Genomic DNA, 12,438 nt, shown 5'->3' on the forward strand with positions numbered 1-12,438 from the left:
TAATTTTTGAGTTCTAACGATGAGTCAAAGAGTCTAGGGTTAGAGTCTTGCATCAATCAAGTTCCCTTAGAGGCTAAACTTCAAGTCAAAGTTGTCGATGTAATGATTGTTAATTTCAATCACACTTCAATTTCATCCTACTCTTCAAGTCCAACTTCAAAACACATTCCTAATTCAAGCAACTTTGCTTCTCAAGGAAATGACCTTGAAATCTTAAAATCCATTGAAATTCATGAAAACATGACTCCCATAATTGAGGAAACAGAAACAGTTAAACTTTCTAACACAAGTGATTTAAAACTAGTTCAGATTGATTTAAATTTATCTTAAGCAGAGTGGGACGATCTGATCAAGATACTTTCAGGGTACATGGATTTCTTCGCATGGTCCTATCATGATATGAAAAGGGTTGATCCAAGCATCGGTCATCATATAATTACCCTCATTCCAGGTTAAAAGCTCATTAAGCAGAAACTCCGTCCATGAAACCGGATGTTTCCCTAAAAATTCAAGAGGAGGTCTCTAAGCAGCTAGAGGTCGGGTTTATTCGAGAGTCCTGAAGGAAATAATGCCCTTAGTCCAAGTATGCATTCAATGCTAAGTCTAATAAATGCGGTTCAGTATTAATTAACAAGTTAATAAAATTCAGTGAGATCAAGTGAGTTAAATGCCTAGCTAGAGGCAGCTTCAGTTCAAGTGGAATTAATAATATTAATCCACAACTTACTCTTGACTGAACCCGTAGGGTCACACAAATAGTACGTGAACGGATCAAGTATTTAAGTGAATATATTATTTATTAAGTACTCCATTTATGAACATTCGGAAACGACGGATCTCGGTTCCAGTGGGAGCTGAAATGGTCAAAAGGAAGAATAAAGAATACTTCGGAAATGATGATATTACCTGAAACGGAAATATGGTTCATGACGGAAATATAAATATTATCCAAGTCGTAGATGTTGCTGGAAACGGAAACATGGCTCGTATTGGAAAATATTATCAGAAATAGAAATATTGCCGGAATCGAAAATATTGCCGGAAAAGGAAATATTACCGGTCGGAAATTTTGTCGGAAAAGGAAATTATTTCCGGAATCGGAAATATTAACGGAAACGTAAATATTTGTTCGAATCGGAAATGAATTCCGGAATCGGAAAACGAATCGGAAGCTCGACGAGCGACAAGCCGGCAAGCGAGTCGGCCTATCGCTCGACAAGCAAAGGCAGCCCCATGGTACGCGCCAAGCTACAAGCAAGGTAGCAGCCCCTTGGGCCGCGCCAAGCATGCGGCAAGGCAGCAACACATGGGCTGCAGCTTGCGTGCTGCACTGCGAGGCCTGCCGAGGCGTGGGCCGCAACGACGTGGGCCGAGCCAGCTCGAGCAACCCACGTGGGCCCTCGTGGCTATGTGGGGTTGCTTCGTCTTGGGCTCCAAGAAATATCCGATTGCATCATTCCCCAGTAACCTTGGATTAAATATTTCTAGTCTTACCTGTAGGGGGTTATTTTCCTCTCGTACTTTTTTGTATTTCCCTTACGAGAGCGGCTTTAGAACCTTTGTATTTTTGGATTTTGTAGGAGTCTCCACCAAACATTTTTTAAGGGTCTCGTTTGGAAAGACCAAAGTTGACTCTATATCAAATAAGGCATTGAATCTTAGAAACAGATGGGGGAGATCCGGGCAAGGGAACGAGATGCTTATTCCGCGAGCTTTAGAAATGATATTCAAATGCATGGCACAAAACATATTCGAATAACCCTAGTCATGACACTATGTGGGTTTGGATTTAGTATTTGAACAAATAGAATTTCTACTTTGTATCGTGACCACTTTGCTTTAAAGTTAATTTAAGGGAACCTAAGATCGGTTTGTCCAAGAAATTATCTTTGTTAAGCGTGGTGTAACCTTGTATTTTATTGTATTTAGCATGTGAGGTGATGAAAGCAATAAACAAGTAAAGCCACATCACAATAGAAAATAAGTGTGGAATTAGTAAAGTACATCACCACCTAGAAATGGACAAGGTGGGAAACCACATTGCCTAGAAGGACTAGGCAGGTAAAATTGCATAATTGAAAGTGCGGAGTTGAAAGGTGTAATATTTAATGGCGTTATTGAAGTTGCGGAATTGAAGTGCATAATTGAAATGCGTTATTGAATTGCGATATTGAAGTGCATAATTGAAAGGTGCGATATTGAAATTGAACTTTAGCACATGAGATCCGAATGCCAAACGACTCCTTAAGAATAAGTGCGTCCGACACGGATTCAAAGCAAAAAATCTCAACTTTAGGATGAGTTGCTCATCTTAAAGTGTCCTAGATTTTGAACATAGAAATTGAACTTGAAATATTAAACTTGAAATATAGAACTTGAATGTTGAACTAGAATATTGAACTTGAAATATAGAACTTGAATATTGAACTTGAAATATTGAATTTAGGAGTTTTGAATCTCAAATATTGGGCCTTTTAATGTTGAAAAGGCTTCATCTTTGATATGCTCCTATTTTGAAGTTGTTCTAGTTTAAGGAAGTGATTACAAACAACCTTAAACATCATTGAACTTTGGAACTTGAACTTGAAATTTGAAAAGTGGAGTCTTGAATCTCAAAGATTAGACCTTTAAACATTAGAAAGGCCTCACCTTTGATTACTCCATATTTTGAAGATGATTCTAGTTTAAGGAAGTGATTACAAACAACCTTAAACATCATTGAATCTTGAAATTTTGTATTTGAATCACATAAAGTGTGGATTTTGTAAAAGTGTATGATTGTTGTAAGTCACACTTTTAAGAATAAAAGTGCCAACCTTACTAATAATTTTTGAAAGAGAAATCAAGGGAACATGATAGATTAGGATTAGGATTCGGAATTACCTAGTTAGATTTAGGTTAAAATTCCTTTTGGAGCTCCAAATTGCTTAGAACTTTGAGATTGTATGAGATTTTTGAAGAGTTTTTGTATCTTGATTTGAGTGGCAATTTTTGTATTACGACGTTCTGTTTTCAATTGCTTGCCCTAAATGCTGAGAATTAAGGGGTTTAAATAGGAAAATGAAGGGCTAAAAGCCAGCTGACGCCAGCGTCCAGCGTTGCTGACGTGGCGCAGAAGCTGCCAAACAAGGACGAAGATGCCGTCCTTGTATTTGGCTTGTAGTGGGCGTACCTTTGTACGAATTGTACAAAATTGGCATGTAGTGATTTCTTAGAGATTAAGGCTTGGTTTGCGTCTAAAAACAAGCCGTTTCGGTTTTTGAATTCGGTTTTACGGGACGAGGCCCGGCTTGCTCGGTTTTGTGATTCGGCGCCCGAATTTGGATTGCTTAGTGTCATTTCGAATAGAAAAGGCCTTGTAAAACCAATGGAATGGTCCATTGGTGAGATTGTACTTGGATTTTGAAAATGGTTTTCGGAAATTGAATTTTGTACCAAGTTCCGGAATGGGAACGGTCTTGGGGATTGGACTTTGGCTCTTGGATTTTGGAATATATTCTAGCAATTGGGACTTCCGTACGGAGTTGTTCCAACCACCTAGCAAGGATAATGGTATCGTCATCATCCCATTGGGGGAGACACGATTCAGGTGTCTACAGAAGCCCCCACTTTGACTGAGCGTCCGGTGAGGAAAGCGCAAGTCAAAGTTTTCGACTCGGGACGGAGAACGGTCAAGATGTTCTGCAATCAAGACCATTCTTTGTACGCCGGTACCTTCACAAAACAGGCGTTAGAAAAAAGGACAGAGTCTACCTTCGTGCGGCTGTGACGACTCTGGTTTGTACTTGTATCGCTTTTCCGCCTTTGGTTCAGGACGGAGCTTGGCATCGAAAATTTTGAATCTTGAATTCTTAAATTTTGAATTTTGAATTTTGAAAACCCACAATTGATCCGTTGGGGATGCGCTTTGCTGGGGAAAAGAGCTTTTTATTGGCTCTTGCATTTTTGAAATTTCGGCTGACTTTCCTGGAGCTTGGGTCCGTTTGGAGTCGAACGCCTAAATTGTTGTATTTTTCGGACTTTGTATTCTTGAGATAATTATCTTTTGGTGCTTGGAGATATAGGTATATACCTGTAATTTGGGAGGGTAGTACGATTTGATGCTTGATGCCTGGTGCAGAAAACCGTAGCAGCAAAGAACGTGCAATCAGCACGGAGGACCGTGCGCTGAAGATTCTGCGAATGCAGCAGCTCGGCGTCCAGCGCAGGGCTCGGCGTTTGGCGCGGGGTTGGGCTTTGAAAGCCCCCCTTGCCTTTGAAGGCACTGGCTGGAGGCCTTCCGATCTTGTGTTGCGACCGGAGTTTCATTTGTCCCAGCGACCTCGCGCTGGTTTGGTGAGTCTTGTACTGTGCTTTGTCCTTTGAACTTGTATAGGTTTTGAACTGATCCGCTCATTCGTAGGCTGATGGAGAGCCGTTGCGCACTTTTTGGTCCCTGAAGGACCTTCATGATGTTTTTCCGGCCGTCTATGACGACGCGGAGGCTCGGGAGATCTGGTTGCAGACGGGCCTAGTTGATTTCTAGCGTGCCTTAGGAGATGCTCAAGGGAGGACGGGCGTCAAAGCCCGACTACAGGCCCTCCTGGAGCGGTGGTGGGACACCACCAACACTTTTCATATGGCATGGGGGGAGATCACCATTACCCCTTTCAAGTTTGCTATGATCACGGGCCTTCCCTTCTCTAAGAGGAACGTGATTTTTCATTCTAAGTTGAAGTGGTATTCGAATGGCGTCAGGGAGTTGGTCGGCCCTATTGTCGATTTGATGGATGATGACACACATGTAGGGAAATACAGTTAAACATAATAACATGTGCGGAAACAATCCCCAAAGCCAGGAAACATGTATAAAGCACAGATTAAGCAAACTTACATTCGAAGCGTGTTTTCCACAATAATATGTCAACGGACACGAACTTAGAACTCCAGTTGTCGTTCCTCTACTTGGTTCACCGACACGATCAGATCCGTCTTGATTATCGTAGCTTAGACAATCGATCAAGAGTTTGTGCTTTTGGGATGAACACACTGTGGAGGCACAGAGAGAATTAGGGTTCTCTGTTTTCTCCTAGGGTTGTGTGTATGAATTGTGTTGTGTTGGAAAAGAGGTTAGCAGGTTATTAACATAACCTTACTAACCGATCAAGCCATAAGGCAAGGCCGGCCAGCAAGCCCCGCGTGAGACAAGCACAGCGAGCTGGGCCATGGGCCTCGCTGCTGTGGCTGTGTCGCTGCTTCGGCCCGCACACACACGCGCAGCTCGCTCGGCCATGGGCCAGCGCTGCCGTGTTGCCGTGGCCTTGCTTGCTTGCCCAGCGCGCGCCCATGGGCCTCGAGTGCTTCGTGCACTCGGCTCGTGGGCCGCTCTTCGTATCCGCGATTAAATATAATTTCGATATATTATTTATCGTTTCGTATACGACGAATCACCGTCGTACGATACGATTTATTCGTTTTGCCTAGCTTACGAATATCCGCGATACGATATACGATTCCGATGCAAGGTCGTATCGTATAATACGTTTTCCAACTAATTCCCGAAAAGCTATTAAATGAATTTCCGATTCATTTAATCCGGTGATCTGTTACATGTCATTGGTGTGACCTTGTAGGTTCAGTCAAGAGTAAGCTGTGAGTTCAATATCCATTAGAACTCACTGATCGGAAGCATTGCTCCAGCTAGCTGTTCCGATCACTTGATCTCACTGAATTAATTGTTCGCAATTAATCTGAACCTTGGTATTAGACTTAATGCACCTTGGGTGAAAGACATATTTCCTTCAATCTCCCACTTGTCATTCAGACAAGTGTGCATCCACATTCCTTTGTCACTTAGTGTTACTTACTTAAAATAAGGCAAGATCCAAGACATCCTTTTTAGGTCCAGAAGTGTTTCTCGGATTACAGAGTTCAACTGTCTAACTTTTGCAGAAGGTTAAGCCTAACCATTCTGAGCACGGCCATGCATTTTACAGTATCTAACTCCCCGAGAGGCCTTGTTACACAACAACACCATATCCTATCAAAGATAGGAGGACAATCCATTCTTGCAATCTATGAATACTCACTTTGATTCATAGTACGCCTGATAACTGCTTTTATAGCCTCATTTTACGGTGCGACGTTTAGCTAGCATCAAAGTGAACTAATTCTCAAACGAGCCGACATAATCGCTCATGTTCTGAGGAACGGTTTCTAATCACTATTAATGAGAACTACCTATGTGTAATACCCCGAAATTTTAAACTCGATTTATTAAAATTAAAAATATTTATTAACTTAATTTCGTTTTAATTAAATTACGAATAATCGAATTTCGTTATTTTAATCGTTTTTACGATTTATTTTAAACGACGAATTTATAAACTGAAATTATTTATTTTTCGTTAACGCTAATTATTTATTTTTAAGGAATTATTTTAAGCAATTTCCGAAAATTACTTACAATTTCTGAATTTTTGCCAAATATTGTGAAATTAATAAAATAAAAAAAAAAAATTCATTTTTTTTGCTTGCTCTCCACGCTCAAACCAGGAAGTCAACTTCCTTCCCCTTTTCCTCTCATTTCAGTTCAAATGCAGATGCTTGGACCCCAAGTACACTCCCTTGTTCATCACACTTTCCATATACAAATTCAGAAAATTAAGGTGAAATTTCAACAACAAACAAAACCCAATTTCAATTTCAATCTCAAAAAAACCAAATTCAATTTCAATTTTCTCTCCTCTTTTTGTTCCCTAATTCGAACCAACCACCACCACCACCAACGACCACCACCGAAAGCACCAAACCACCCATCATTTCCCTCCTATCCCGACCACCAGCGCGCCGCCCAACCACCCCTGCCCCACTGTCTATCTCCGTTCACCACCACCGCACTCCCCTGCCTCCTTCTTTCCTTATCCTCTTTCGCCCCACGCCACCACCACAACCACCACACCACCAGCACCACTCTACTCCTCCGACCACCATCAACAACCACGTCCACCAAACCACCGCCCAGAACCACCCCGTCGTCTCCCCCTCTCCCTCGCACCTTCCCCTCCCCTGTTTCCCCTGTTTCGCAAAGCACCACCCCCCATCCCCTTAACTTCTCCACCTCCGCTAAACCACCTCCACCATCGCCGTCGAAATTCCCGGCGAAGCCCAGCCCAGCCCAGCCCAGCCTCCACGCCCTCTTCCTCTCTTCCTCCCTCCTCCTCCTCTCCTCCCTTTCTTCTCTGTTTTGCTCGTGCCTCAACCAAAACCAAACAAAATAAAAATCAGATTTTTGGCCTTGTTTTTATTCTCCTCAAACCCCCATACAATTGGGCCAAATTCCATTTGGGCCTTTGGTAAGGATAAATCTGAATTTTCATATTCTTAATTTATCAATACTTATGGTTTAATAATTTTTACAAAATACATAATTACTAATAAAAATTGTTTATTATTTTCAGATTTTATTATCAATTTTATGAGAATAAAGATTCTAGTTTTATTTAACAAAAAGGAATTTTTAATATTATTTACATGAAAATCGATTATAAAATATATATGTATTTCGATTGAAAGTTCGATTAATAATAACATTTTCGTTAAATTTTGAAAGTATAATTTTATTAAAAATTCATTATTTATATTAAAACTCGTTATTTATAAAATTCATTACTTATAGAATTTATGATTTTATAAAATATTGATTTTAAATTATATTATCGATTTAACTAAAATAAGTTACTAAATGGATTTATCAAGGACAAAATTTAAATAAGATTTTCGTGTAAATTAATTAAGGAATATATATATATATATATATATATATATATATATATATATATATATATATATATATATATATATATATATATATATATATATATATATATATATATATATATATATATATATATATATATATATATATATATATATATATATATATATATATATATATATTTCGATTGAAATTTCAATTAATTATATTCTTCACTAAAATTGGCGTTTAATTATATTTTCATTAAAACTATGAAATTATATATTTTTTTTAACATTATTATTAGAAAATTGGTTAATTATAAAGTTTCGAAATTATTAAGTTAAATTATTTATCAATTTGGTACTAATTCAATTATTTAATATTTTTAAAGAAATTGGACTCGGAGCTCAGGACGAACGAACCAACGAAAATCCTTAGCAAAGTCGTGGAAGTGAGGTAACTGCTATTGCTAGTACCCGCAATCCCCTTATAAATGTATTATGAAATTATGACGTTATGATTGAATTTATGAATTAAATGTTTTGATGTGTTTTATGGATTGTGGGATGAAATATGATTTGTTTGAATTGTTTATTATAATATGATTTGATTGAGTTTTCTCATAAAATTATGTTTATGCAATGCTTTGAAAGAAATAATATGTTTATTGATCCCAGGATCAAAATGATGTTTTATGAGCTAAATGAGTTATGTTATTTCAACTGAAATACAAGCCAAGGCTTGGTAAAATTACATACAACATGATAAATGAAAGTGAAAGACCTGGTTTGTCTGGCGGTATATAAACTACCATCTTCCTATCTACCGGTCATGCATGCACCACGGACACCTGTCCACCCATGGATTACGAGCCCAGACTCCCATGGTTTATGAGCCCAGGCTCAGGGCCCGGGCCCATGTTACGATTATGAGCCCAGGCTCTTATGGGCCCAGGCCTAGTGGAGAATTCCTTCACGGTTCATACTTGCCGACAACTAGCATGTTAAACTGCAAAGTTTATGAATGAATTGAATATGATGTTTTATTAAATGTTTTACTTATTCTACTCTCCCTGTGTTATTAAATAAAATGAATTGAAATGAATTTACGCTGCTAGAATAGTTCGTTACTGAGTCTTCGGCTCACCGTTTTGTTTTCCGTTGTAGGTACTGCGGGGGACGATGGACACGAGTAGTGGCGAGGAATTTCACGTTAATAAAATTCACCTAGTTTATGCTTAAAGTTTTAATAGTTTTAATTAAAGACTTTTAGTAAGTTATGCACTTTTATTTTGATAATATAAAGGATTATTATACATATTTTGGAGTATTTAAAGGCTTATGATTGATGTTTGCCTTGTAATGTCCGAAAAGGAAGTTACGGCAGGTAATGTCCCGACCAATTATGTTAATTCCGCTGCTAATTATGCTTTAATAATTGAATTAGAGGTCGGGGCGTTACAGTTTGGTATCAAGAGCAAAGGTTCTGGACCATAAGTGCTAAACCTTACGGGTTTTCGCACGAATAGAATTCATTAGGCTTTAAGTAAAGAATTTTAAGGAATGAGTTAAAAAGAATGTTCTAAAATCTTGCTAAGTTAAAATGAATATGAGTGTGAGTGTAGGAACGGGATCAAAGGGTTTATTTTATATTATTATTTCGCTTCAATCTGATAAGATATGTTATGCAGAATGTCGACCATTGATGCTATCAACGATGTTACCAACGGAGCTCGCAACGAGCATCATGTTCACGATGATAACGACATTACTCATGAGGAGTATGTCCAGGTTAATGGCCATGAGGAAAGGATGGAATGATTGGAAAATGTGAGTGCAATGTTGGCCGAATTAGTCCATAATTCTCGGAAAAAGAAAGATGATAGTGGGAACGAGAGCGCAACGATGTTCAAGAACTTTTCGTCACTCAACCCACCGTCCTATGATGGCAAGCCTGATCCAGTTGAGTTCGAGGATTGGATAAGTCGCATTGATCAGTTCTTTGAAACCCTGCAGTGCCCTGAGAAATGGAGAGTTGATTTCGCAGTATTTTACTTGACGGGTCAAGCAGGATTATGGTGGAAAGTTAAGAAGGAACGAAAGAATGGGCCTGGATTTGGTTGGAATGAACTACAGAAGTAAATGAGAGACAAGGTTTATCCACCATCCCAGAGGAAACAAAAAGAAGATGAATTTCTACACTTGCAACAAGGAACAATGAGCGTGTTGGAATACGCAAATAAGTTTATGGAGTTGTCAAGGTTTGCACCACACTTGGTATCGACAGAGCAGTCCAGGATGAACCGTTTCGAGCGAGGTCTGCACCTTAAGTACCAGGATAGGTTGTCCACTCAGAGGTTTACTTCATACCAGGATATGGTTGATATTGCAGCTAATGTAAAGAGAGTGGTACTGCTTCGAGAAGCGAAGAATGTTGGGTATAAAATGAGAAATGAAAACCAGAGTCAAGGAGGAGCAAAGAAGCCTAACCAAGTCTATAAGGGAAATCAAAGGAGGAACGATGTTGGAAACAAAGGACAAGGTTATCGTGGAAACCAGAATAATAGGGCGCAAGAATGTGCCAAATGTGGGAGAAGAGGCCACATCGAGAGTGAATGCCGTGTAGGATCGAACACTTGTTTTCGATGTGGGAGCCATGATCATTACATCAGAGATTGTCCGAAGCAGGTAACCCCAACCACGAGAGGACCAATTTCAACTAACCACGATCGTGGTCGGAACAACAACAACACAGGAGGTTCAAACCGCAACCCACCCCGACCACCGCCAGCTGGAAGAGTTTTTGTGATGAGACAGGATGAGGCAGATGAGAATGATAATGTTATCACCGGTACCTTCTCTATCCATTCTTTACCAGCCCATGTTCTTTTTGATTCTGGAGCTTCACATTCCTTTATTTCTCCATTGTTTGCAAAATGTTTAAATTTGAAACCATGTTGTAACTTTCATACTATGAGTGTTTCCCTTCCTAGTGGAGGAATTGTGAAATGTAGAACCATGTATAAGGATTGCCCTATTGTAATAGAGAAAGTTGAGTTTCGAGCAGACTTAATAGCTTTTGACCTATCTGAATTTGATGTAATCTTGGGAATGAATTGGTTGACTAAGTATGAAGCTAACCTAAATTGTTCGAGGCAAAGTGTGACCCTTATAACGCCAGATGGAGATAGAGTTTCATTCCATAAGTTAGTAAGAAAACCAACGATTCAAATTGTCCATGCTTTGAGAGCACGTAAAATGATTGAGAGTGGTTTATCTGGTTATCTGTGTAGAGTTAATGACTTAAATACCTCTGGACCTTCCATTACCGACATACCTAGTACCCACATGTTTTTCCAGAAGAAATACCTAGTATGCCCCCACCAAGAGAATTAGATTTCAGCATTGAATTAATTCCGGGGTCCACCCCTATTTCTAAGGCACCATATAGAATGGCACAAGATGAGTTACAAGAATTAAAGAAACAATTAGATGAGTTACTTGAAAAAGGATTTATTCGACCTAGTGTTTCACCTTGGGGAGCCCCTGTCTTGTTTGTGAAGAAAAAGGACGGAACTATGAGGTTATGCATAGATTATCGAGAGTTAAACAAGATTACTATTAAGAATAAGTATCCCTTACCCCGTATTGATGATTTGTTTGACCAACTTGGAGGTGCAAAAGTGTTTTCTAAGATTGATTTGAGGTCAGGTTACCATTAACTTCGAATTAAACCTGAGGATATTCCAAAGACAGCCTTTAGAACCAGATATGGTCACTATGAGTTTGTTGTGATGCCTTTTGGATTAACCAATGCGCCAGCTGTATTTATGGATTTGATGAACCGTATTTTTAAACCATACCTTGATAAGTTTGTAGTTGTTTTCATTGATGATATTTTGGTATATTCTAAGAGTAATGAGGAACACGAGGAGCATCTGAGAAAAGTGTTAGATATGTTGATTGAAAACCAGTTATATGCTAAGTTGTCGAAATGTGAATTCTGGCTTAAGGAAATATCATTTTTAGGACATATTATCTCTGAGAAAGGTGTATCTGTTGATCCTGAGAAAATAAAAGCAATTGTGGAATGGTCTAGACCAACTAATGTACCCGAAGTACGGAGTTTTATGGGTTTAGCTGGATACTATCGAAGATTCGTTCAAGATTTTTCTAAGGTTGCCTTACCCATAACCCGATTAGTTAGAAAGAATACCAAATTTGTGTGGAATGATGATTGTGAATGTGCATTTCAAGAACTTAAGAAACGTCTCACCACTGCCCTTATTCTTACCCTTCCATCTGGAACTGACGGATTTGTAATCTATAGTGATGCTTCTAAGAATGGGTTAGGATGTGTCTTATTGCAAAACGAAAAGGTTATAGCTTATACTTCACGCCAACTCAAAGTCCATGAACAAAATTACCCTACCCATGACCTCGAACTTGCAGCTGTTGTTTTCGCCCTTAAGATTTGGAGACATTATTTGTATGGAGCTTCGTGTCAAATTTTCACCGACCATAAGAGTCTTAAGTACATTTTCACCCAAAAGGAACTCAACATGAGACAACGTAGGTGGTTAGAACTTCTTAAAGATTATGACCTTGATATTCAATACCATCCCGGAAAGGCTAACGTTGTTGCAGATGCATTAAGTCGGAAGTCTCACTTAAATTCTATCCTAACTTTTTCCCGAGTCA

General features: G+C 39.0%; 1 protein-coding gene across 1 annotated transcript; it reads left to right on the forward strand.

Moving 5' to 3' along the window:
• The first annotated feature begins 10,113 nt into the window (after positions 1-10,113).
• Positions 10,114-11,036, forward strand: LOC130462609 (uncharacterized). The gene is made up of 2 exons (XM_056831260.1): positions 10,114-10,425; positions 11,031-11,036. Exons 1-2 carry the CDS (start codon positions 10,114-10,116, stop codon positions 11,034-11,036), a joined length of 318 nt encoding a protein of 105 aa, XP_056687238.1.
• Positions 11,037-12,438: the final 1,402 nt, after the last annotated feature.

Source organism: Spinacia oleracea, chromosome 1 (genome assembly GCF_020520425.1).
Source record: "Spinacia oleracea cultivar Varoflay chromosome 1, BTI_SOV_V1, whole genome shotgun sequence".
Taxonomy (NCBI): Eukaryota; Viridiplantae; Streptophyta; class Magnoliopsida; order Caryophyllales; family Amaranthaceae; genus Spinacia; species Spinacia oleracea.